At 49.5% G+C, this 25,374-nt stretch overlaps 8 protein-coding genes across 8 annotated transcripts; 3 read left to right on the top strand and 5 right to left on the bottom strand.

Moving 5' to 3' along the window:
• Positions 1-382: 382 nt before the first annotated feature.
• BO85DRAFT_448815 (non-structural maintenance of chromosomes element 1 family protein) lies at positions 383-2,201 on the bottom strand. The gene is made up of 3 exons (XM_025660027.1): positions 1,932-2,201; positions 1,231-1,847; positions 383-1,163 (listed from the first exon to the last, which is right to left on the bottom strand). The coding sequence occupies exons 1-3, from the start codon at positions 2,062-2,064 to the stop codon at positions 870-872; spliced, it is 1,044 nt and encodes a 347-aa protein (XP_025516759.1). The 5' UTR covers positions 2,065-2,201; the 3' UTR covers positions 383-869.
• Positions 2,202-2,384: 183 nt separating this feature from the next.
• BO85DRAFT_419760 (zinc finger CCCH domain-containing RNA-binding protein) lies at positions 2,385-3,436 on the bottom strand. Its single transcript, XM_025657873.1, has 2 exons — positions 2,983-3,436; positions 2,385-2,904 (listed from the first exon to the last, which is right to left on the bottom strand). Exons 1-2 carry the CDS (start codon positions 3,281-3,283, stop codon positions 2,576-2,578), a joined length of 630 nt encoding a protein of 209 aa, XP_025516758.1. The 5' UTR covers positions 3,284-3,436; the 3' UTR covers positions 2,385-2,575.
• Positions 3,437-3,621: 185 nt separating this feature from the next.
• Positions 3,622-5,428, bottom strand: BO85DRAFT_419757 (NAD(P)/FAD-dependent oxidoreductase). Its single transcript, XM_025657872.1, has 2 exons — positions 4,598-5,428; positions 3,622-4,544 (listed from the first exon to the last, which is right to left on the bottom strand). The coding sequence occupies exons 1-2, from the start codon at positions 5,050-5,052 to the stop codon at positions 3,686-3,688; spliced, it is 1,314 nt and encodes a 437-aa protein (XP_025516757.1). The 5' UTR covers positions 5,053-5,428; the 3' UTR covers positions 3,622-3,685.
• A 1,623-nt stretch (positions 5,429-7,051) lies between these two features.
• Positions 7,052-8,237, top strand: BO85DRAFT_448811 (SDR family oxidoreductase). The gene is made up of 4 exons (XM_025660026.1): positions 7,052-7,166; positions 7,255-7,568; positions 7,655-8,025; positions 8,078-8,237. The coding sequence occupies exons 1-4, from the start codon at positions 7,127-7,129 to the stop codon at positions 8,112-8,114; spliced, it is 762 nt and encodes a 253-aa protein (XP_025516756.1). The 5' UTR covers positions 7,052-7,126; the 3' UTR covers positions 8,115-8,237.
• A 690-nt stretch (positions 8,238-8,927) lies between these two features.
• nctB (negative cofactor 2 transcription regulator complex subunit NCB2) lies at positions 8,928-9,639 on the top strand (the record flags this gene model as incomplete). Its single annotated transcript, XM_025655953.1, has 4 exons — positions 8,928-8,949; positions 9,021-9,143; positions 9,195-9,454; positions 9,520-9,639. 4 exons carry the CDS (start codon positions 8,928-8,930, stop codon positions 9,637-9,639), a joined length of 525 nt encoding a protein of 174 aa, XP_025516755.1.
• A 1,782-nt stretch (positions 9,640-11,421) lies between these two features.
• Positions 11,422-15,781, bottom strand: BO85DRAFT_513173 (hydantoinase/oxoprolinase). The gene has a single exon (XM_025664694.1). The coding sequence runs from the start codon at positions 15,578-15,580 to the stop codon at positions 11,519-11,521; it is 4,062 nt and encodes a 1,353-aa protein (XP_025516754.1). The 5' UTR covers positions 15,581-15,781; the 3' UTR covers positions 11,422-11,518.
• A 1,763-nt stretch (positions 15,782-17,544) lies between these two features.
• On the bottom strand, positions 17,545-21,012 carry BO85DRAFT_513159 (DEAD/DEAH box helicase; the record flags this gene model as incomplete). The annotated part of the gene is made up of 12 exons (XM_025664693.1): positions 17,545-17,568; positions 17,646-17,744; positions 17,802-17,952; positions 18,023-18,208; positions 18,286-19,132; positions 19,203-19,378; positions 19,462-19,492; positions 19,556-19,679; positions 19,733-19,805; positions 19,881-19,991; positions 20,051-20,670; positions 20,731-21,012. 12 exons carry the CDS (start codon positions 21,010-21,012, stop codon positions 17,545-17,547), a joined length of 2,724 nt encoding a protein of 907 aa, XP_025516753.1.
• A 310-nt stretch (positions 21,013-21,322) lies between these two features.
• BO85DRAFT_513156 (NACHT domain protein) lies at positions 21,323-25,216 on the top strand (the record flags this gene model as incomplete). Its single annotated transcript, XM_025664692.1, has 6 exons — positions 21,323-21,812; positions 21,888-22,823; positions 22,905-23,010; positions 23,076-23,342; positions 23,416-23,861; positions 23,942-25,216. 6 exons carry the CDS (start codon positions 21,323-21,325, stop codon positions 25,168-25,170), a joined length of 3,474 nt encoding a protein of 1,157 aa, XP_025516752.1. The 3' UTR covers positions 25,171-25,216.
• Positions 25,217-25,374: the final 158 nt, after the last annotated feature.

Below are 25,374 nucleotides of genomic sequence, written 5' to 3'. Positions count from 1 at the left end.
AAAAAGAACAGAAAAAGAAAGGAAAGGAAAGAAAAAAAGAAAGAAAAAAAAAAAAAAAAAAAAAAAAAAAAAAAAAAAAAAAAAAAAAAAAAAAAAAAAAAAAAAAAAAAAAAAAAAAAAAAAAAAAAAAAAAAGAAAAAAAAGAAATCCTGCAAAACCAAAAAAAAAGGTGGAAAAAACACTAAAGAAGAGAAAATAAAGGAAAAAGAGAAATGACAAAAAGAGGGGATGATGGGACGTGCAATATCACGATAATACTCTAATGTGTTTTAATGTTTCTAATGCTTTACGATAGTGATGATAGTATGATAATAATGCCACTGAAATAAATTTGAAAGCATCCAAGTAAATGCGAGATCAGCAATCAGAGGTAGTAGACTATCGTAGTAGGTCGCAGCCAACACAAGTTTATTGTAGTCTGGAATGACGAAGTCTGTATAGAAGAGAACATTGAATAGCTTCAAGTTTATAAATTGTGGTATCTAATGAGGCAAATTGCCCATATTCCCCTTCTTTCAAAGCTGTGGCCATCTATAATGACCGTCTTCGACGTATACCAGATATGGTGGTCTGTAGATAGTGGTCACACTGAGTGGTCGTTCAACTAGGATCGACTGGTGAACAGGCCAGTTGTTGATGAGCGTCAGCCGATCCCCTCAACGTACTACATCAAGGAAGTATCCTCCCCGTCCGGGGGTCCTCGCAGGTGTATCTTGGTATGACCCTGCGTCCTATGGGTCCGAGTCCTCGAAGTCTCCGACCCTCGAAGTTGCATCCGAAGAGCGTCATGGCCGTCTTGAGTGCCTCGCGACATGCTCCAAGGCAGCCTAAGGTATGATGATGATAACAATAATCATCGCTCATCCCCTTCAATCACCCCCAGCCTCTTCCTCACCACCATGCGCTTCATCTTCAACATCCAATTCCGGCAACGTGAACTGCGTGCTAGGCCCAGCCTCCGCCTGCTGAGTATTCGCAGCCGAGCGTCTAGCCCTCTGGGCAGCCGGATCAGACATAGTGATAGCGCGCTCACCCACAAACCTATCACCCGGCCAGGCACTCTTGCACACAGGACAAGTCTCGGACTTTTGCATACGAAAGAAATTCCGCATGCAGTGATCATGCAATCGTCCAGTACAATCGCGGTCGCCGCATCGTTGGCCCTATACACAAACACAAAAAAGTTCATTAGCCAACACTCCCACGCGAATAGAACTTCGAACTACTCACCGCAGTAATGATATCCCGACACGCAGCACAGAACTTAATCTTCCTAATCCCCTCATCATTATACGCCGCCACCAACCACCCCCTCAACTCCATCAACCCCCGCGGACTCAACCGATAATACCCCTTCCTACTCTTCTCAAACCACCCCTGCTCGACAAGCTGCTTCAGCATCGTCTCCGCCTGCGTCATCGTTAACGACTGCGCTGCGCCTCCCTGCGTCGCTTGCTGCTGTTGTGTCCCTGATTCCCGTCGGTTTGCGTCCCCTGCACCTGCCTTGGCTAGCTGCAGCGCCTGCATACTACTTATGACCATTGCTTCCTGGCGGCGGGTGTTGTATGTGTCGAACATGGCGTCGAGAATGCGCTTCACGAAGGCGATTTCGTCGGCGGAGTAGGTGGTCGCGAGCTGGGTCAGGGCGTCGCTGGTTGTGTTGACGAGGGCGTAGACTCTCTCCGGAGCTGGGGGAGGGGGTGCGTTGGGGTCATTGTTGTTGATCTCAATCTGGGGTAGTATGCTCCGGATTTCGAGGTCGAAGGGGGATATGGCGCTGTTGGCGGCTGCGATGTAGGTCTGGAGGTCGTCTTCTGTTATGTCTTCGGGTGAGACTTGTTCGTCGTCTAGATGTAGAGGGTTTGATGTTAGAGTAATTGATGTGGATCTCCTTTGATATTCTGGCGTAAGATATATGGTATGGAGAATACCTCTGACAGAAAATATCGCAGCCAGGACCGGCTTTGCTTCTGAAAAGGTCATGGTGGACCGCGCCATGAAGGCTTGAAGGAATGCGCGGTTGCTGTCATCGTAGCGCTCGTGGTCTTCTGCGTATCGGGGCATTTTTGGGTGTAGTTGGTTGGGGTATTTGGGAGAGGAGATCGTGGGTTTGGTGCTTATATGGTGAGGTTGTGCATTGCGGAGTTCCTTGTGGATTGGAGGGGTTTTGGTAGCTCTTTTAAGCGGGGAGTATATGAATGGATGGACTGGACAAAGAAATTGGATGCGATGGACGACGCGATGGACGCGCCGGCGGCCCCGCGTTTATTGGTTCTGGATGCCAAGACTGGAGGTTCTTTGTGGCATCCAATGTTTATGAATTCGATGATAATTTCTAGCAGCGTTAATTACTTTTTATAGATACGATGAATACAGAGTATACTACCAAATAGAAGAACTTGGTTTCATTCCTAAACACAATCCAGAACCATATTGCGGATATCGCAAATGCAGTTGATATCATAGCGTAAAGAAACTAGAATAGAAATACAGCTGACAGATGATGGTCATTCTCCCCCAACGCCGCATATAGAACAACACAAAGGACATTCCAAATCACAGATTCTCCTCCCCCCTAGTACCTCCTCCGGGTCGGCTCCGGACTAGGACTGCGGCTGACACTTCTCGCATCCCTGCCACGCTCCTTCAGCCACTTCTTCGTACTGAGACGAAGATCCCGGTCCAACTCGTTGCTGGGGTCCTTCCGATGAATGAAATTGCAGAATCCACCACGTACACACCCCTCGCCGCTATTTAACCGACAACATGCTTCTCGGAAATCCGTAACCGGTGATAATTCACAATATATGGGTCGTGCCGCGTACCATCGTGAATTCAAAGCGTCGCAGGCCGCTTGGGCATCTTCTTCGTATTTGAAACGCGCGTAGACATTTCCAATGAGGTCTATCAAAGAGGGGATGTATTGTTAGCCTATATCTTCCTACTATCCGGGGAAGGGATAAATGAAAGGTTGCGACTCACGGTCATTGTTGTTATCACAGACGACCAATTCCTCCAACTCGCCGTACTTGCACATCTCGCACCACACATCCTCGTAGAAAGCATCAAAGTGATTCTGTAGCTGACTGGGGTTCATCTTGCTCTTCGGGTCGTACGCGGGATTCTGGTACATGTTCGGCATCAGGATTGTCTGAGAGTATGACGGCTTGACGTGCTTCCGGGAGCAGCGGTCGCCATGTCTGCAAGCTCCGATTTTGTAGTAGAAAGAGCAGTTGACCTTGTCCTGCTCTGTACCGAAGATGGAGGCGAGATAGTTGGCCATGGTGAATCGTGTTGCGCCGAGCTCGGTTCGCGGAGATGGTTTAATGGGCGGTGATAGGAAAGAGGATAGGTGGAGAGGTTCAAGAGCTACAGGAGATGGAGAGTACGCGAAGGCTGCAACAACGCAGAGCAAATATGTTAGCGCGACGTGGTTTCCCCAGCTCTTGATTGCAGATTCTGGAGAGCTTCGATCTCGTGGCGGCCGCGCTGACTAATCTCGGAGAAGCTTCTGGTGCCTGAGGCTTCCATATTCAGCATGCACCTTACTCAGCTTTTTATTTGCGATTAATTAACTTTGGGTTGAATTACTATTCGTTTATAGTTCACTAGCCAAGGAAAAGTCTTTATTATGATTCTATTGAGGAAATCTAGCCACTCTGTACGTTTATGGATGCAAAGCTGACTATATACGTTCCAAGCCTCTACGGCTCACCCCCAGCCCGCTGATATCTACAGCAGGCTGGACCCCTTCCACCAAATCGGCAATGACCTTGCCAGTTCCAAGAGCAAGCGAGATTCCCCAAGGGCCATGACCTGAAGCAACAAACACTCCACCCTTCCTGCTTCCTGCGCTGGTGTTGATGTCACTTCCCAACAAGCTGTCGTCAATTCTCCCCACAAAAGGTGTACCACGATCTGAAGCAGGACGGAAACAAAGGCCTTCGCGGACTATCTTCAGGTCGTTGACGTTCGGGGTTTCGTCGGTCGATTCCGTTTCGCCTTCTGCAAGTTTTCCAAGCAGGCGAACGGACGCCGCCTTCAATCTATCCATCTCCTTTTGGTCCATCGACTTATGAGAGTCGTCCGCTCGTTCCGGAAGCGGGATTGTCTTGGTATTCAGGCCCGCAATGTAGATTTCCCTTCCTTCCCGAGAGAACAACTCCGGGCTGAAGCCGCAGGATGGCGGCCACGTCGTGAACAACGCATGCGTCTCCCCATGATACTTTTCCTGCTCGTGTTCCAGAGTATGTCTAGGGGAATGGAGGACCAAAGAATATCCAGCGAGTGGATATATAGGAAGTGCAACTTTGGAGAATGGGAACAGGTCACGGAAGACCTGCGGTGTCCACGGTCCAGCGCAGACAACCAGATTCGTACAGGGGATAGTAGACTCGGATTTTGTGTTCAAGTTCACGATTCTGACGCCGGTGATGGTCCCGGCCGCGTTCCTAACAAGCGACGAAGCTTTTGTTGGGTAGTGGAGCTTGACACCCCGTGACGTACAGCTGTCCATGAGGAACCTGCACAACCTCAAGGGATCACTAAGAATCATCAGTATATTTGCTTCATTGCGAAAAGATTTAATCAGCCTTACACTTGACCGGTGGTGTTCTTATCACTGATTTGCTCTACCTTCGCCCCCTGCTGCCGTGTCACCCATTCTGGGACCTCGGGTTCCCCGTACTGACTTGTGCCTGCGGCTGTCTCTGCGCGACTTGTACCTGCACGAAGCCAATCGTCGCCACGAGCACCTCCCTGGTTGTTCACGGAGCCTAAGCTCAGCGCCACACCTTTCATGTAACCCCATTTCCGCCTTCCACCGTGCTCGGCAGCAAGAGACTCGTGTAGGTTGAAAGACAGCTCTCCCAATGGCGCGAGAGAAGGCGCAAACCAATCCTTGGCTAGGAAGCCAGCAGCGTAACCAGACGCAGAGCAGAACAGCTCAGATGCTGATTCAATAACATGGATTTCTTCTTGCGGTTGGCTTTGAGAGAGATAGTAGGCAATTGAGGAGCCAATGATACCTCCTCCAAGAATGACGGTAGGCATGTTGGAATGGGGCTATGACTTTTATGAGGGTTTCCGGGTAACGATTGCGCCCAAGTTACGCAACCACAACACGATTTTTGATCTGAACTTTTGTATCTCAACACTCTCCAGTTGGGTCGCTGTCAAATTTATATAAAGTAGCAGTGGGAGTGGATATCTCCAGAACTCCATGGCGGGGTAGATCCGGGACAGTCGATTCGATGAACAGAGTGGATCACGCCCTTTGAATGATGATTTCCGAGGAACTGTGCACGCTGCCCGCTGCCATTTGCCCTTATCGAACCGGCACTCTTCCCGAGTTGACCGGGCCGGTTCACCTTGTATTAACAAGCATGAGGATGCATCATCTTGATAATGTATCTATCTTGAACTTCAGATAGAGCAAGCCATCTTGCTCTCTTGCGTGATGTTGTTGCTTAGAGATAGCGTTCCGAACTCGGACGGCCTGCCGATTCCGGAGGGCCAGACGTTTCCGGGTCTTCGTCCCTCCCCTGAAAATTGATGGAAAATACATTATCTAGAAGAAATATATGCTTGTGCGATTATTTCAATGCGCTGTACTCAATTACTTGTCATGAGAAGCAAGAGTTGAGACTACCCTCACCTTGAGTGGTAGACCCATACGCCCTACTCAGGGTACCGGAAAAAAGTATAGTTACCCCACGGGCTTCATGATACAGTGGGTTCTCTCCAGATTGTTTAGGCCCTTGGCAGATATTCTAGAATTTTCTAAGACGTGCTCTGTTCATAGAATGGCATTTGCATTTGGGAATTGATTTCTGGACCCTAAAGGATATAGGCGTGGTATATACAAGCCATTTCGATTCATGCCTGTGGCTGAGTGGAGGCCATTGGGGGACTGATTAGCCACATATTTCAATATCAAAGTCGGTCAGTGGAATATAGATTCCGCTTCTTACCAATTATAGAGACTGGAGTATACATACTAGTAGGATGATGCTATAGTATGTTTTATTATTCCTTTCCACGGGCTCCACTCAACCATAGTATATCTTTCCCGCGGGAAAGTCAACCTCTCAAGAAACAATTACTTCAAGGAACTTGTCAAAAGTCTGGGAATAGCGTGACTTGGGAAATATAATAATATCGGTACTATTCAAGTCTAGAAGGTCTATGGCAGTGCATTTGACTAGCGTCATACATAAAACAGCGGATAAATTGCCGACAAAGACCCCACGTTCCCCCTCGTTTCATGAGCGCCAAAGCTCGCGGCATCTCACAACTCTCCTTGTCATAGTAAGTAATATTCTATATCTTAGTCACATGAACACTGAAGGGGATACTTTTCCCATCAAGATGCCATTCTCTTGGATGGTACCACTACTGCCGAGTCGCTGCTCCATACTAAGTACAGAACGAAAACAGGCTTGTACAAGGTTGTGTTCCGCGGGAACCAGTGTAACCTTTCGAATACCTTCGCATCCAGCTATTCTTAGTATACTAGCATTCACATTGTGGTTTAGGTCTATTTTGGCCATCCGCTGGGTCAATTGTCATAGCTCTCTATGCAGCCCTCAGTATCCTGATGTGTCGAGGGGAACCCGCCAACTCCTTCATAATTGTCGAATTAAGGTTATCGGAAGTATGTTTCTCATGCAGACAGCTGCTCAGTATAACACAGTTAGTTCATTTACTCTACGCAGCGAGTAGGTGATAGAGCTCAACACATTCGCTCATCAATCAGGTACTCTGTAAATTTATTAGACACCTGAAGAATAAGAACAATTTCCATGTCCTTACTACCTGAGCCAGATCGCGCACATACGTCACATCTCCAGCAGATGGGTTTGATAAAGCGATCAACTCGATGGATAGAGCAAGTTTGTCCTTCAGTGGTAATGGACGTGGAAGCGCATTCAGAGGGTCAATTGCACGGGGGATATGGCACATGAGCTCTCGTAGTCACTAAACCCTCCGTCGGCCCGTCCGTTCTTGGAAGGCAAGTGGCCGGTCCGATACGAGAGCATCCACCCCCACTCTCGTCATAGCATCCATTTATTCAGCCACTTGCTGTGCAACCAGACCAGTTCCATCGTCACACAAACCAAGCACAATGTCGAGCAAGACTATCATCGTTACCGGTGCCTCTCGAGGTAATATTGTTCAACCCATCCAATATTCCCAAACCTAATTCACCCGCAACCTCAACCCCGCAGTCACTGACCACACTCGCACACCCAGGAATCGGCCTCGCCATCGCGAAATACCTCCTCACCGCACCCCAATCCCACAATGTTGTCGTGATCGCTCGTAGTCGCGAACCCCTCGAGAAGCTCAAGGAGCAATACAGCAAACAGGTCGAAGTGCTCAATGGAGACCTGGCCGATTTCTCCCTCGGTCAGAAGGCCGTGGATCTGGCTCTCAAGTCCTTCGGCCGTCTGGACGGCATGGTCCTCAACCACGGCATGCTCGGACAAGTAGGCAAGGTCAAGGATGCCGATTTCGCGCAATGGAAGCACGCGTTCGACGTGAACTTTATCAGTCTCACTGCTTTCGTAAGTGCGAGTTTCCGAATTTACCGCGGATAGTGATACATCAATGGATCTCCATAGCTAACGCATTGTTATTGCTATCTGCTCAGATCAAAGCCGGTCTTCCCGCCCTCCGTGAATCCAAGGGAAAAATCATCTTCACTTCGTCGGGTGCTGCAGTCACGGCTTATAGAGGATGGGCTCTTTACGGTGCGACCAAGGCGGCTATGAACCACCTCGCTTTGAGCTTGGGAGAGGAAGAACCCGAGGTTACTACGATTTCTATCCGGCCTGGTATGGTTGACACCGAGATGCAGCGGGAGCTGCGTGAGGACCACGCTACGACTCTGGAGCCGCAGATGCATGCCAAGTTTACGACGGTCCACAAGGATGGCAAGCTCCTTAAGCCAGAGCAGCCCGGTCATGTTATGGCCAAGCTTGTGTTGGACGCTCCTAACGAGCTTACTGGGAAATTCTTCACGTAAGTGATCTGAAATCTCTTCATTTCAAAATAAAGCTAATGATAAAACTAGGTGGAACGACAAGGCTCTTGAGGCGTTCCAAGAGTAGATTACAACTAGATTATTCTTATGAAGACAGTCAGTATATACCGTCAACAAGACTCAATATAGAATATATTGCGAAATAGAATACAAATCAGCCGAAAGATGAAAAGCAGGTTACATTTCGGAAGCATTAGGCGTGAACCTTCATACTTAGCATGGAATGTAATGTGATCATCATGTAAAAAAGTTGTGGACGCATAGAAAAAATTATTATCGCATACCTTACGGATATCGAAATGGGGTATTGTGTGGTCGTGATAAGCGATTTGCAGATTCTGCACCTAGATTCTTTGAATAAGTCAGCAATGTACAATGCAAAGACTGATTGGCAAATTCCGAATGTGAGGAAATATTTCAGTGGTCCGTTTGGCTTGGACAGTGTACGTCACCATAGATGGTATGATAGGGGCGACAACGATGTTCATCATGATAATTGAAGGCAAATAAGGGAGAAAAGGGTGAAATACATACCATTGAAGTTAGTTCCTTGAGAAGTTTCAAGAATTGAGCAAGCAAAACAAGAAAAGTGAAGCCATTTTTCACTTTCTGTTGTGCGAAGAGCACTGCATGAGTGAAGAAATCATGAACCGAAAAAAAGCTGTGAACCGAGATTAAAAACCCCAGAGGCGGTATGTTTCTGCCGGGCGGTTCTTCCGTTCCGTGACGAGTCCCTCCGCGCCGGGATTTAATCGCAAGCTATTTATACCAACCAGTTGCTCCCCGCGCACCGTCACAATACATACATTTCCAATCTGGAGCCAACTTCCACCACTGTGCAGAACGCGCGTTTCGCCTAGTTCCTTCCTTGTCGCCCAACATGTCAGATCGCGAATTTAGTGGTAAGTTTTATTCCAGATTCTTTCCTCGCGCAAAATCAAGGTATCGAGCTAACTCGCGCTTTTGCTACTAGCCAACGACGACTTGTCGCTACCTAAAGGTATGTCGCCTTCCTCCGTGTTGTCGCGTCGCATCAACTCCACCACATTCGAGGTCGACGGGGCCGTCACTCCTTGCTTTGTTTTCACCGGATTCAGTATAAAACATAACCGAATATACATCATATACTAAATCGCAAACTATACAGCGACGGTCCAAAAGATCATCACCGAGATCCTACCTCCCTCATCCGGCCAGACTTTCTCCAAAGATGCCCGCGATCTCCTCATGGAATGCTGCGTCGAATTCATCACCTTGATCTCCTCCGAGGCCAACGACATCAGCGAAAAGGAAGCCAAGAAGACTATCGCCTGCGAACATGTCGAACGCGCCCTTCGTGATCTCGGTTTCAGCGACTACATCCCCGATGTGCTTGCCGTCGCGGAGGAACATAAAGAGCAGCTGAAGGTATGTGGCTGACACGCTTCCTCAATTTGTGGTATTGTCCCGCTGACATGGATGGATTACACTAGTCACGAGAGAAGAAGCAGAGCAAGATGGAGCAAAGCGGGTTGTCCGAGGAGGAGCTTCTACGGCAACAACAGGAATTGTTCCGCTCAGCTACCGAGAAGTATCATGCTGCTCCGGAGTAAAGATCACGAGTTCTGGATATCCGGAAAGGCAAAAAGTAATGCGGTTAGTCTCATGCTGGTCATAGAGGGTCTGGTTTCGGAGTTCTTGAGACGTTTTCCTACGACGGGGGCTTGGAGTTTGGGTGGTTATGGTATCTTACGCTTTATACGCTTTGTGGAAAGGGGGTTTATTTTTTCTATTTTCATACTATTTACTATTCTTTATCTTCTCTCGGCTGGGGCAGTTCTTTCGAATACCTTACACTATTTATTGATGTGCATGGCGGTACACGGATGCCTTTGACAGGAGGATATGTTTCATTAGTAGTGCTTATACCCATGGTAGTGACTATGGTCGATTTCCCGGGAAATACCAAATTGCAAGGACTAATACGATGTCTAAATACCTTGCTTGACAGCATGCAGCCCGCTAGGCGTTGGTCGAGGCTATCCTGACCTAGTACCACTTATATTCTAATCAAATCGCTTCCAAGCATACTGACTGCTTGGAACCCTACATCTGGAATTATTGACGGCATCATTTCTCCATTGGGTGTGCCCTTTGTGTTTCTCAGGTACTTCGTAGTGGTATATACTAGTAACCCCGACTCACTGCGAATTGAGACTCATCACAACTACTACGTACCACGTTCAACCAAACCATGAACTTGACCGCTAAGACTGCATCGTCTAGTAGGGCACGGGCCAACCTACGATTCTTATAGTTAAAGTTACAAGAAACAAGAAGCATACTCACTAGCGAAATATATGAAGAAAAAAAATCAAAGCAAAAACATACAACAGAAGGGATTCGCTGGTGGTCACCCACCCAACTACTAACCTCCCGGCGTGTGGCTTAAGTACGGCTGAGCGGACGGGAAGCCCTGTTTTCCACACCCTATGGTCGTATGTACTAGACCTTTCTATGCAATGGGTTATATGGGACTCTAGCATATGTGAGCTTCTACTAAATTGGTGCCTTCTCTTCTGTGGGTTGGGAATGACAGAGGATTCCAGAAATGGTGTGGAGGGTGCTCTGGGGCGGGTCGGTTGGTTAGTGAATGAGATGGGGTGTATATAAAAATTGTTTACATGGTATCTAGAGAGCTATTATTCGTCCAGTGCTGGTCTATGTGCTGATAGTCAAGATTACTGTGGTTTAGTCTCGGTACATCCACTCGTTATATATAATCGGGTAGGGCTTTTGTTCGTCGGGAACAACAGTGCTAGTAGATTGACATTGGGAAAGAATGATTACTCCCCAACTATATGTAAGGAAATTCACAACTGCAATGGAAATACCAATAATAACCCCAATCGTCTGCTCATAGTAGGTAAATAAATAAATGGTGGTAGTTGAGCTGTGGCGTTTTCATTTCAGGCTGTCCCAGGCACAGAAAGGGACACCGCCTGCGGCAGTAGTCGCCCACACGCAACATGACTGTCTGAATGCAATGCCTCAATTTGAACTTACCGAGCAGGCTTTCAGACCAATAAAGTATGAGAGTGAGATTAGTACATCCATTCACTCTAATCCGACCCTGTAACTATACTCTAACCCATTGTACAAACACAATATGCGCTACGGAGAAAGCTCGGCTTTGGGCCGCGGATCATGAACCAGTCCATCGCTATCGTGCAGAGATCTCAGGAGACCGGAGTTTCAGCGTACCAAAGCGATTCCATAAGCTGAATGGTGGTGAAATAAACCAATGAAGCCACTGCACCGTGCTATTATGATAATGTTGACTATGTGACCTTGTCGGAAATACAGATCTTATTGAATGACAGTCTGATACGACAACTTCTATGAGCATTTGAGGGCCAAGTGTGCAAAGGCCTGGTAGATAAAAGAACTCAGGTGAACTGTCATGCAGTGACATCTGCCACCCATGAAGCATTACTCCAATTCCCACCCCCTCTCCTCCTGCTTCGTGGCATACCACTGCTTCACATACTCCAGGCCCGTGTGTGGTCCATATGGCTCAGTTTCCCATAGTGGGATCGGGGCTTGCTGCCCCGTTTCTTGTAAACATGACTTTTGCAGCTCGTCCAGACTGCCTCCGCGGTCATAGATGATGCCCTCTGTCAAAAGGCTCCGCATATCTGCCCTCAATTCTTCTGTTTCCAGAGTACAGACCATCCCATCATCATCGAGCAAAACACCATACCCATTGTGTGCACCCTCCACCGTCACCAATTTCCGACGGACATCCATTGCAACTCGCTCAGCGGGTCTAGCAAGAGGATCGCCCAATCCACCACCTCCCCACGTCACCCATTCTAACAAATCCCCCGGATCAACACGTACATGGTCGCATTTTGACGGCAGGGTCTCCGTAACTGGACTATCAGCACTGCGAGAGTACCGATATAAGATCTTCCGCGAACGCTGTCCCGGTTTTCCCCCTTTGAGACCCCATGGCTTCGTGAACCACCGATCATCATGCAAACTGATCTCCCCCCTCGCTAGGAATCGATAGAGGGTTCGTTGTGCATTGCCTCCTCGGAAGTATCCCGGGCCACCACTGTCCGCGACGCTCTCGTTTGCCTCAATCCGAAGGGGGTAATTCAGCTCGATGCTCTCCGTTGGGATTGACTTGATGGCGGGGAACAAGCAATGACAATCCAGTCCATCGCCTGCTGCTCGAGCCGGAACCCCACCAAAGCCAATCTGATATAGTTGATACCATTCTCCAGTGGGATAGTATCCGGAGTAGAAGAAATGGGGCGAATCGCTGAACCCAGCTGCCGCTACATAGGCATCGTTCTTCTGCCCGATCAGCGCCTGGATCACGTCCATGGTCCGGCCTAGGAAGTGAGTGCGACAAGAAATTGGGGCGGGCCGGACTGGCTTTAGAACGGTGCCTTCGGGGATATGTACTTCAATGAGGTCGTGGAACCCGTCGTTGATGACTGTTCCCGGAGCGGCAGCGGCAATGAGGTAGTATCCCACCAGCATCTTGAACATGGTCTCCGAGAGATAAAAGTTGATGCTGTGCTCGCTCTGCGGAGAAGTACCACTCCAGTCGAATTTTAACCCCCCAGCGCTGGTTTTCTGCATCGAACATGCTACGGCCCAGGGTCCGACGCCGTGGCCGTCATCGTCGACGAAGTCGGTAAATGTGCTGAGTTTATCGTCGAATTGACGCTCAACAATCTTGGCTAGGCCAGTTCGATTCCGATGCAGAAGCTCCTGACAGGCAGCTAGATAAACCTCGGTTCCGAAGCGGGTGGCCAGCTCGGAGATGCGCGTTGCTGCCATGCGACATGCCGTCACTAGAGCCGTTAGATCCGATCGATACCACGCTGGTTGGCGGGAGTTTCGACATAGCAGATCAACCAGGTCGCTGTTCATCACACCTTGGGAGTAGAGCTTGATGCATGGAACCTGAACTCCATCATCATAGATGGAGGTGGCGTTGATGGACATGCTCCCCGGAACCATGCCGCCAACATCGGTCAAGTGTCCGAATTGAGAAGCCCAGCCAATCAACCGATGTTCATGGAAGATGGGAAGGATGATAATCACATCGTTCAAGTGACTGACAGCACCCTTGACCATGTATGTGTCATTGGTAATGAAAACATCACCTTCTTCGATACTCCCCGTCCATACCCCAAGGAACTCTTTGATGAAGCTGCCGAATTGGCCCACGAGCATCTTGCCCTCTGCAGTTGTGATGACGTTGAATTCATCTTGCTGCTCGCGGATAGCAGGGGACATGCTGCAGCGGAGCATCAACTTATCCATCTCGCCACGAATGCATGCCAGTGAAGAGGATATCAGAGTTGCGATGAGCGGATTACTGCGCATCAATTCTACTGCCGATTCCGAGGTATGTTGCGTCGTTGGGGGTGGTTGCTCTGCAATTGGCAGGATGAGAATATTACCCAGGCGATCGATCTCACCTGAATAGCCGGGAAGAATCAGTGTGTTACTGTCCATTTCCGTGATGATGCAGGGTCCTGTAACCCGGATACCTTCGAGCGTGATTTTTTCTCGCTCCCACACTGTCGCTAGCTGCTCTCGGCCCTCAATGATTATAACCTGCGTGCCAATGACGGCCGTGGATGGAGGCTCGCTAGATTGTGCCTTAGGGACCACTGTCAGCTCCACATCTGATGAGCCGTCCTCGAGTATTACGCCGATACGCATCAGCTCGAGTTCAAAGCCAGGAAGACAGTAGCCAAACTGCTGCTGATGTTTTTTGTTGAAAGCGTCTTGTAATACACGGCGCCAAGCCTGGTCGTTCAGTTGGATTTCGTCGTGCGAGAGATTGATAGTGATGGCCAGGGCCTGCCCTTTGTATCGGACATCAACCTCGTACGTGGCAACCAATGGCATAGGCCAGTCTGAACCACAAGAGTCTCTCATTATCTGTTCGCAGTGCTTTTCCAGTTCTTCCACCTGATATCGCAGTTCCTCCGACGAGGTATCTCTCACCATCCGAGTGAAGGTGACGGACTGCTCATGACTCAACTTGGTTGTCAGATCGCCTTGTGCACACAGGATGCCTGGAGACGGAGGTACGATGACTGGCCATGCACCTAGAAGCTTTCCCACTGCATTGGCATGCAATGGTCCAGCACCGCCGAACGCAACGAGTGCAAAGTCTCTTGGATCATATCCCTGTTCGACAGAGACCAATCGAACAGCACCATACATTGTTTCATTGACAATGTTGATTATGTCCTCTGCCGTCTGTCTTAGAGGTAGTCCCATTGCGGTGGCAAGTTTCTGAACCGCGGTATTTGCTGCCTCTGTATCCAAGCAGAATTCACCACCCAATAGGGTATGGGGTAAGTATCCCAGGACGAGATTTGCATCGGTCACCGTCGCTTCGGTCCCCCCCTTTCCATAACATGCTGGACCTGGCGCTGCCCCAGAACTCTCTGGTCCAACCCGCAAGGTCTCAGTGACCTCCATATATGTTGCGATTGAGCCACCTCCAGCCCCAACGGTATGAATATCCACGGCCGGTGCACGAACCGTTAGGGTATCGACCACAGTATCCCGACGGATACGCGGCTTCCCCTCCAAAATGAGCGCACAGTCCGTCGACGTCCCTCCCATGTCGAGAGTGATAAGGTTCTTGTACGGGGTGCTTCGAGCGACCGCATCAGCCACGCCTTTGGCTCCTCCAGCCGGCCCAGACATCAAGATATTCACAGGGAATTCCCCCGCCAGGCCAACACTCGTCAAGCCACCATCACTCTTCAACACCCGAATCGCCTGTGTCTCCGACGCCAACTGCTCGGACAGCTCGCGCAAGTAATTCTGCATCACCGGCTTCACCAAAGCATTGGTACAAGTCGTGACCGTCCGCTCATACTCGCCCACCTCCCGCAACACTTCACTCGAGCAATTGACCGCCACCCCCGGACCACATACCTCTCGAATTATCTTCGCAACAGCCTCCTCATGAGCAGGATTCCTATACGAACTCAGCAACGAAACCGCCACCGCCTCTGGCCTCTCTCTCTCCACCAACTCCAGCAAATCCCCTCTCAGCCTCTCTACATCAACCTCCACCACCGTCTCCCCACCGACCGACATCCTCTCCACACACTGAATTACCCTCTCCAGCGGCACCGGCGGCTCAGGAGGGGTATAGTAAAGCCAAGCCCCAAGACCCCCAGGGATTTGCGACCGCCTCACAGCCAGAATATCTTTATGCCCAGCCGTGACCACCAAGGCAGTCCGCGCCCCTTTGCCTTCCAACACGGCATTCGTCGCCGTCGTGGTACCATGATGAATGAACCTGAATGTACCATTCCAGTCATACCGTTCCTTGAGAATGCGTCGCACCTTCGCGATTCCGTGTCTGATCCCGATCGTTTGATTAGGCGTGGTGGGGACTTTGGCGCGGACTGTCTCCCCATTCGGAGTGAAGACGCACACGTCAGTGAAGGTACCGCCTACGTCGACTCCGAGGCGGAATTCGTTGGATGGTGGCATGATTGTAACCAATTCAAAGCTCGTTGTCTCTATAGAAAAAGTCGGAAATCATAGCTCAGAGAGTTGAATTGAGACTGGGACTGGGCATAAGCATAGGCAACTTATCCCAAACGACTGAGGGGTATGGTCGCGATCGGCAGACTGATAATATTTTAGTTGCAGATGTGTGCCGTGTATGATGCATCTAGAACTTTGATGGGTCCCTCGGACGGGCTGTTTTGACTGTATGATATACTTTTTGGCGAATAATGTTGATGGTCGGCATGTATGCATAAGTCTCGGAAACAAGCTACTGTGTAGGGTAAGGTGCCGCGATTGTAGATCGTTTCCGCTGCTAGAGGCTTCTGTAAGACTATGCGGCTTAGTTGGAGGGGTGTGTTCTCCCTTGTATTAGAGAAAGTTACTCTGTGGTTTTGCATGCAGTCTCTTATCTGTGAAGGGATGGCGCTTTCTTCGATTGAAGTATGTATCAGGCCTCCCCTTCCCGGGGTGATAGATACTTGCCAACTCGAGGACATCATCAGAACCTTAATGCATTAGCTTCATGTTTGTATAAGAACCCCAGTATATAATGATTTTGGAAGAAGAGATTACGACATGCGATCACAGAGAATGGAGGTCATCATCAGAATCTATCTAGTCTCTGGTGCCTGAACGTCCCTATACGCCTACCTACCTGGATGTTCAGTAAAATTTCACTCAATTCTACCAACAGTCCGTAAATTATCAACTGTCGTCCCCCGTTCAATTCCGTTCATTTCCCCCGGTAGTCAGATAGACTTCCTAGTTTACCCTACGCCCCGAGTCAGTTGTTCGTCCGGAGTTTCTCGGGATCATGGTACTGTCTAGCTATGTTTTATCCAAGAGATGAATCCCAAATCATGATCATGATTTCTGCATCTATCTCATTGCTTTGTGTTCCGCAGGCACTTTACATATACTGCCACTAGTACTTACGCAGACTGGGACCGGGATGGACTATCCGATTCGATGAAAAAACCTGGTCACCGGAAAAGCCTGGTGCAATAAGTAAATCATGATCGTCTGTATTGTGATGAGTGTTTGTCAAGTCCAGTTTATGCTCGTGCAAGATCAGGGGTTTGGCATCCGTGCCAAATTTCCGCATTCCTTCCTCGACCGATGGGGCTTCACCCACACGCAAAATAGAAGGCAGTGGATGGTATTTGTAACTTCTCATTGTGCTCTTCTTGTGTAAAACCATATTGCGTAATATAATCCAGCCATAAAATGTATCAAGCACATACGACCACAGGGTGTGGAAAACAGGGCTTCCCGTCCGCTCAGCCGTACTTAAGCCACACGCCGGGAGGTTAGTAGTTGGGTGGGTGACCACCAGCGAATCCCTTCTGTTGTATGTTTTTGTCATATTTTCCCCCCTTTATTTCATATTATATTACCCTATTCTTATCCTCTGAATCCCACTTATACAACCATCCATGTACTAGCCACCTATTCACTTGCGGTACGTTCATCGTTATGTCAACGAAATAGCACATCACTATTCCTCTCACGACCGGATTGCATCCCTCGGTGGAAGACGAAGTCACGTTATCCTAAGGGAGACGAAGAAAAGGAATCGTGCAGAATCATTGATAATGCCAGATCGCACGGTCACAGATACGCGACATCTATGTAATCGCGGTTGGACATCAGTAGCACACCGTGAAAATAACCGTGGAAGCTACATATAAATTGGTAATAGTATACATGGATTTCAAGTTAGAGAAACAGATAATAGTAAAACCGACTGGTGGTTACCGGCCACCCACGCAAATTCTGATGTGTAGCATCCATCACTTCTCATGGCATCATATTACTAATAGACTGCCTGGACCTTTACCTGGAATTGTAGGAATAGACATTGGGGCCGTTACAATATCTAGCATGATTCGATGTTTCCTGTATGAAGATTTTGAACAGGAAGTCTGAACTGCCATGACATGCTATTTTAAATACTGCAGCATTTTCTATTGGGATAGCATTAGCTTCTGCAACAGGTAGATTCAAGATCTATTAGGAATCGAAGGTAAACATAGATACTCACTTTCCACCGCTTTTCTGTCACGTTTTCAGCACATTGTTCGGCAGAAGAAAGAGCTTTGCTAATTAATCTGAGTTTGTCCCTTTGGATCCATTGAACATACTAGGTGGCTTCCCGTCAGCCAGGGCGCTGTCATGTTCAGCGCAGGGCATATCTTACCGACTCGATTGACTCGCTTGTGATGTACCGAACAACTTCCACATCTCGTTCTTGTCCAATGCGATGAACGCGGTCGATAGCTTGTGCTTCTGCCATCGGGTTCCACTGAGGTTCCACAATATGGATGGAGCTTGCCGCTGTAAGATCAATCCTGAATTGGGTGTATAAGAGAGTTGTTCGGTTTTCGAGAAAGAATGTGAGAACGAGAGTTGAATACGCACCCCTCGCCCGCTGCTCCAACACTTGCAAGCATGATGTTGCACTGCGAATCGCTATCGAAAACACTCAGTGCTTCCTTGCGCTCACTAAGAGACGATTGTCCATCGATGCGCCGGAACGTCAGATGGTTTTCGGTGAGCGCGGTCGCGATGAGGTCTAACATCTTAGTCCAGTAACTGAAAATTACACTGTTAGAGGTGCCATGGTCAGCTTATCCGACTATACTCTATACTGGAAAGACCCATGAGGGCTGTTGTTTCCATACCATTTCGTCTGGACTCCATTCTTATCGGAGATACTCCGACTTTGGGTGATGTTGCGCAGCAGCGCCCTAAGCTTGGCCGAGGGAGCATGACCTACTGCAAGAGGGTGCGTGAAACTAGTAGGGGTCGGCGATGAGCTGCGGCATTGATTTGCTTCACATTTGGGGCACGACGGCGGGCTATTGTTTTCCGTAGTACAACTTTCGCAAATGAAATGTCCGCAGCCCACTTCCTCCAGCAAGGAATCACTGGAGCGATTCTCTTCGACTGGCTGAGCACAGATGGCACACTTAACTGTCTCCGATTCCAGAGTTCTCCAGGTCAGGGAGGTGTCATCGCGCTCGTGCCACGCGATGAGGGCAGCTTTGGGAAGGAGGGCCACACCGTGATTGCAGATCAGTCGGAGATGATGGATTAGCACAAGGATGTTAGCTCCAGCCCCTTTTTGCGACGATACTGCCTTTCCAGCTGTGAGGAAGGAATAGCGCTTGAAGAACTCATAGAGCTCCCTGTCCTCTTTATCCATGTGCACTCTCTCGACGAGCTCGGTCTTCCGGGGCAAGCGGAGCTCCGCTGCATAACTTGTTTTTGTTCGTCGTAAACAAGTTGCAGTAACCACACCCCTCAGAAGGTCAAAGCTTCTGTCTTTATTCTCCGATATGGAATCCACGATCAGCCTATTAAATGAGCCTGGGGACTCGAACGGCGGAACTCGTATAAATTCCAGTAGCGCACCGAAATCGGCCAGGCGGTTTTGGAGAGGCGTGCCGGTGAGACACCACCGGTATTGGGCTTGCAGGGCGCAGACGGTGCTGAAGGTCTTTGATGATGAGTTTCGTATTCGATGGGCTGTGCACATTTTCCCACGGCACACAATGTTAGCGTGAGACCCGACTAATCGCCCGGGAGCTACACAAACCTTCGTCAAGAATTATTCGTTGCCACTCGTGGTTGAGCAACAAGCCTTCTTCCCCTTCTGCATTGAGCGTGTCGTAGGTAGTCAGCACAGCATCGTACTTATCCAGGCTCTTGTCAAGCTCGTGACGTTTAGATCCATGGTAGGTCAACCACTGTATCTGCTCCGGATGAATATGCCTAGCAGGGATCAGCCTGGATGTTTTGTATACCCTCCATCAACAAGGAAGCAATTGTTGAGGCCAAAAGCAAAAGGCTCCTACCTTTTGATTTGTAACTCCCATCCGTATATTGCTATGGAGAGTTAGCCATGCTTCTCATGAGGATTTGAGCTTCAGAGAGCTGGCAGAACCATACTTGACTTAGGCGTCACAATAAGGGTGCCCTTAGGAACCCCGGTCAAGGCAGCACTTTTCTGGTGCCGATCGAGCGAGTTGCAGACAAGCGCAAGGGCTGACAGGGTCTTCCCTAGTCCCATATCCTGTGCAGCGTCAGACATAGGTTGTGTGCCTTGGACTCGGGGAATACTCATACGTCCGCCAGGATCCCGCCCCCGACGGGTGCCGGCCGCTCCATACTGAACAGCTGGGTAACTATGTTCTGGTATCTATCGGAGATCAGCTGCTGATTGTTTGGAACTTCACTTTAATGCTTGGAACGTGTCAAAATGAGGGAGCCCTACCGAAACCCCCCACCAGGGCTTCTGAAAGGTACCCAAATAGATGGAAATTGAGAATCCTCAAAGACCCCTGTCTCCTTGTCTACCATCATGATCAGCGCCTCAAGTTGATGCCTATCGCGTCATAGTTAGTGGAGAGTGTCCCGTGATATGGGCTTGGACAAGGCGAAGACCTTTTCAGCACCGTTGTAAGACGGGTACTGGGCTGAATATCCAACCTTATCCCCCGGTTAGCCGAGGCAGTGTCGAAAATCTGGTATAATCTCGCCCTTATATCTTCACTCAGCGCGTCCGCTCCCGGACTCTCACGAACCGCGCAACACGTCGCGATTGATAGCTGGCTGGGTGGAGGCATCTCCTCCTTACCTGGTGGGAGCAGGTATTGGGGATTCACATACTTTACGTCGCTGTCGATCTCCGACGGATGAGGATGTTGCAGAAACAACTCCTTTCCTGCCAGATAGTCTCCGATCTCCTTTTTTTGCCTGGAAAATCCGTAAATGAAGACTCGGAGCGAGTAATACTTGATCTTTGAAGTGGCAATCAGGCTGTTAGTACGTTTGCTCAACTTATCTTTGGTCGCAGCTAGTTTCGGTCTTCGGCCGCAGATCGTCGCGTGCAGCGTAACAGCAAATTTGGTGGTCAAAGACCACAGCGCTTTGGTAACGAGAATCGCCACGCGCTTCTCAGTACCTATCATGACGCGCACCACATCACGTTCAAAGATGAGGGTTGCAGGGGTACATCCGACGGGGAGTTGTCCTTCATCGGAGGCGGTTGCACGCATGCAGAGCTGGGAGGTTCCGTCAGCCTATCTTTCATAGGAAATTAGATCATATTTGCTTGTGATCACCATTCCAAAACAAGTATCATAGGCCTTATCCACTATATGAGGAGAGTATGAGAAAGAAGGACGGCTTGTTTGGTGAATCAAAGACCCATTGACCGTGCTGGAGGAGGTCACTTCCAAAGCGCCTGCCACATGAGCGTTTTCATCGTTGTCCTCATCGTTAAGCGTCAAGTCTATGAAGTTGCCGCGTACAATGGCTTCAGAGTTACCCAGATCATGTCTCTGCTTTTTGGCACCCCTCTCCGCCGGTTGAAGGGTGCAGTTTCGCTTCCCTGGTATGGTCATCGTGGATATTTCTTCCGACTGCTGCCGCTGCCGGAGGTTCAAGGCGGAAGAGGGTTCCGATAACGCTTTTTATCCCCAACTAGCGCACCCCTGACTAGCACTTGAACCAAATTAGTTCGGAACTTGGGGTGGCGCAGTTGCTGAATCACGAAATGAGCAGTTTGAGCCAATTGGAGGCCTCTGTTTTATTTTTCACTGCCAGGTTTCTTGTGTCTTTGCACCCGATCAGCCAAATATAAGTAAGATCCCCTCGCCGCTACGGAATCAGCAGGCTTCTCAGCCCAACTCCACTTTTCTCATTGAGACCATTATGGCACTAAATGATCCGGCTCTGGAGATCTTCCACCAGGCCCAGCAGTCTTTCCGCAGCCACTTGAACGATCCCAATCTTTATAATGAGATCCTCGCCTCTAATAGCATCGATGAAGTCTATAATTTGACTGCGAAGCTTCAAGAAGAGGCTGCAGGCAAGGCAGGCCTCCGAAATCTCGCCCGTATTAGACCCTTCCTCGAGCGCCTATCGTCATATAGTGGAGTCATCGAAGTCTTACTCCAAGTCAAGCCAGAACTCGCGCTAATCTGGGGCCCGATCAAGCTGCTTTTGCAGTTGTCCAGTCAGCTGACCAGCGCCTTTGACCGGGTGGCAGACACAATGGTGAAGGTCGGCTACGCTCTTCCTCAGTTCGCCATGGCATTGAGCGTTTTTGAGTGGAGTGACGCCATCCGGGCCGCAATGGCCTTGTTCTACGGGGATCTCCTGGAATTTTACCGTGTGAACCTGGACTTTTTTCGGAAGCGGCGTGAGTAGATCCCTTTATTTCCGGCACTTTTTTACTATACACATGCCAGTATCCGGCCCGCTTACTACGGCGTAGGTTGGAAACAAATGTTCGAGGCAATCTGGCCTAGCTACCAGAAGAAACTCGATGTGGTCGTGAGTAATATCGAGTTGCATGCGACCTTGATTCGGAACGAGGTCACGCTTCTTGACGTTAGTGAAGCTCAACAGGCTCGCGTGAAATCGCTCGAGCAGTTCTCCGAGATGCAAAGATCCCATAGCCTGCAGAGGTTTACTGGTCTGAAAGGGCATGTCGCACCCTTCCTATTCGATGACCGGTTAGATTGGATCCGGAACCGATCCGTCGCCGGCTGTGCGAAGTGGCTCTTTCGGGACGCTGCATTCTCTGAGTGGTTTGATGTCTCCACGCAGGCACCTCAATACCTTTGGCTGCAAGGCATGCCAGGGGCGGGGAAAACATATCTGTGCGCTGCAGCTGTGGGTCGTGCCCGTGAGCGTCACCGGGTTCTGTTCGCCTTGGTGAGTCACGCCGCGAAAAAGACTACCACTGCGCTAGGGGTCCTTCAATCCATGATATTCCAGGCGGCAGAGGAGGATCATGACTTGCAGGCTATCTTGGTGGAGGCGAAAGAACGCGAATTGCGCGGGAACACGCTGTACGTGACGGAGCTTCTAAAGGCCTACTTGAAAACAGCAAGTCAAATGTATATCATGATCGATGGCTTGGATGAAATGGATGAGCATGAGAGACAGGTCCTCCTAGAGCGATTGGAAGAGATCGCGAAGGAACGTCGCGACTTGCGGATCCTGATCAGCTGTCGTCCAGAAGGTGATATCTCACGGAGACTCGAGAAGAATGCTTTCACAATCAAGGTGAATGATCGGAACGCAGGAAGCATTCAGCATTACGTTGACCACCGGGCCCACGACTGGATCAGTAGCTTGGGTTGTAGTCCCTCCATGGAGACTGAATTGCGTGGTCTTTTGTCTCCGTTGGCCGCTAAAGCTGCAGGTGGGTAATGCATGATCATGTCGACCCCTTAGCAGTCCTTCTTTGGTATGTATGCTGATGAGAGCTGCCTTTCACGCTCAGGCATGTTCCTATATGCGAGGATTGTGCTGGACAATTTACAAGGCATAGTCAGCCTTGATGACATTCGCCGCGAACTGAAAGCTCTTCCCGAGGATCTGAACGATGCGTGAGCATGATCCCATAGAAAGCCATATGCCAGAGACTGAATGACCTAACCACCCCTACCCCCAGATATCACCGCATTTTACAAAGAATCAGTGACCTTCCTACACGAAGACGTGAGCGAAGCAGGAAGATATTGGGCTGGATTGGATGTGCGCCTATTCCGTTGACCGTTTGGGAGATGGAACAGGCTTTATCTATTGATCTCGATGAAAATGGCCGAATGACCAGTGCAGTTACCGGAGATCTTGTCAGTGTTGATTTCGTTCAACTGTGCGGTCCAATCATCGAAGTTGCCGATGGGAAACTGCAGTTTGTTCATTTCACAGTCGAGGTGTTAGTCGAGACTCCAATCAATGTCTTGGAAAGAACATCACTGCTGACCCAATGAACTTGACGCATGCGACAGATACCTCTTCAGTCCAAGTATTTCGCACTATATCGATAAGCACGTCGCTACTCTCGACTTGCTGAATAGTTTGATGGCCTATCTCACGTCCGGGATTGTCGATCTCGACCTGGACGAGGGGGATATTCAAGAACAGATACGGCACGGCCGTTTTCGACTTTACGATTATGCGAGCTTCTACTGGCCGGTCCTTCTTCACGATATTATCTCAGTCAAGCGAGAAAAGTCTGATCCTCAAAGGGACAAGTTGTTGGGTCGTTTGCTGGAGAGAGTCTCACGGAAACTCCAGAATTCCGATTTCATCACAACCGAACCTCTGCAGGGGCTGACGGTGGATCAGAAGGGGTCTCGCGTGAATGATGAAGACTTAGATTCGAATGCTATTATCTGTGGAGCCAAAAAGTTTCACTCGAATGAGAGACGATGGGGCTGGAACATGAAAAATAGTAAGCAAGATCAACGTCCACTGCTTGCGGGTCTATCCGCCGTATCTGCTCCCGCTATTGACCCTGGAAATGACCAACAGACGAGTCGTGGATCAACAAAGATCCATTAATCACGTCACAAATGTTGATTCGGCTGCGCGAACAGCACGAGATACTATTGTCGATGCCAGACTGCCGTCCAGGCTTGGAGCGGCAATACGGTCCTCAGCTCTTCCGATGCACGTACGTGTTCTGTACACGAAGCCGACGTGGCTTTCCCTCCGCCGACGAACGCGAGCAACATATTGAGAACCACGGCCGGCCGTTGAAATGCGTCGTTCCGAGCTGCGAGTTCTCGAGCATTGGCTTCGATTCGGAAGCCAGCCGACAACGGCACTGGCAAAAACACCATATCTCCGCCGCACGCGACGCTCAGGCGGCCGCGGGGGCCGCGGCAGGGGGTGAAGGCAACTTTGACGCCCTTGATCCCGAAGAAGCCCAGCCCTTGCTCTTTGTCCTGCTTGCTGAAGAGAACATTGACCTTGTACGGCGTCTGCTCTGCTCTCAGGCGGGGAAGAAGCTGAAGCCGGAGGTCATCGCGCATGCTCGACTGATGGCGGCTGAACAGGGGTCACTCGCGCTCACCGAGCTCCTCGCACCGGTGACCACGGAGACAAAAGTACCATTCAAGGTCTTGGCCGCTGCGGTGGCGAGCGAAGATGCTGACTTGTCCGAATGGGCGTATGGTAACCTTTCATTAGGAGACTGGCCCAATATGATGAAGGTGGTCGTGAAAGTGAGGCGAGAGGATATCTTTACTCGATGGGAAAGGTACCTACAAAGGGAAGTGGAGAAGCTACGCATCAGACCCCACCATAGGGACAATCTGTTTACCATGCTTCTTAGACAATCTTTGTTTACGGAGGTCCAGGGCAGTGCGCTGAAGGAGACCAGAATCAAGTGCCTCCTGACGCAATTCCGGCGATATATGTCCTGGGATATTTTAGGCACATTGCTGCTTCGAGTGGCCCGATCCAGCTGCTCAGTGGCTTTGGCGGAGCATCTGCTGCGGCTTGAGGCGCCCATCAACTTCTGTTCTGCTTCCGGACGCGCAAACGGTCAAACACCGCTCTATGTGGCTTCGAAGAAGACCTCCGTCGAAGCGGCCTTCTTCATGAAATATCTAATCCTCCACGGTGCAGCTACTATCGTATCAATCAATGGTACAGACACGCTTATCAGCGAAGAGAAGGGTGCCGCACAGATAGCCGAAAAGGTGGGCTTGACGTGGAGTGATTTAGAGCAAATGTATAAGAATAGGGGGAAGTAGATTTAGACCTCCCATGCAGTTTCATGGAGACAAACAGAGTATGTTCTCGCCTCTCCTTGTGCTCAACGTACTCACCTACTCACGCAATGTAGTATTGTTTATATCCAAGATCCTTTGCATGGAGAAAAAAAAAAAAAAAAAAAAAAAAAAAAAAAAAAAAAAAAATATAATGACTGACGTACAACCTTATGTGCGACAGTCCTT

The sequence above is a fragment of the Aspergillus piperis genome (genome assembly GCF_003184755.1).
Source record: "Aspergillus piperis CBS 112811 unplaced genomic scaffold BO85scaffold_7, whole genome shotgun sequence".
In the NCBI taxonomy this organism is placed as follows: Eukaryota; Fungi; Ascomycota; class Eurotiomycetes; order Eurotiales; family Aspergillaceae; genus Aspergillus; species Aspergillus piperis.
The sequence above is the reverse complement of the archived record's forward strand: the minus strand, read 5'-3'. Positions and strand labels throughout refer to the sequence as shown.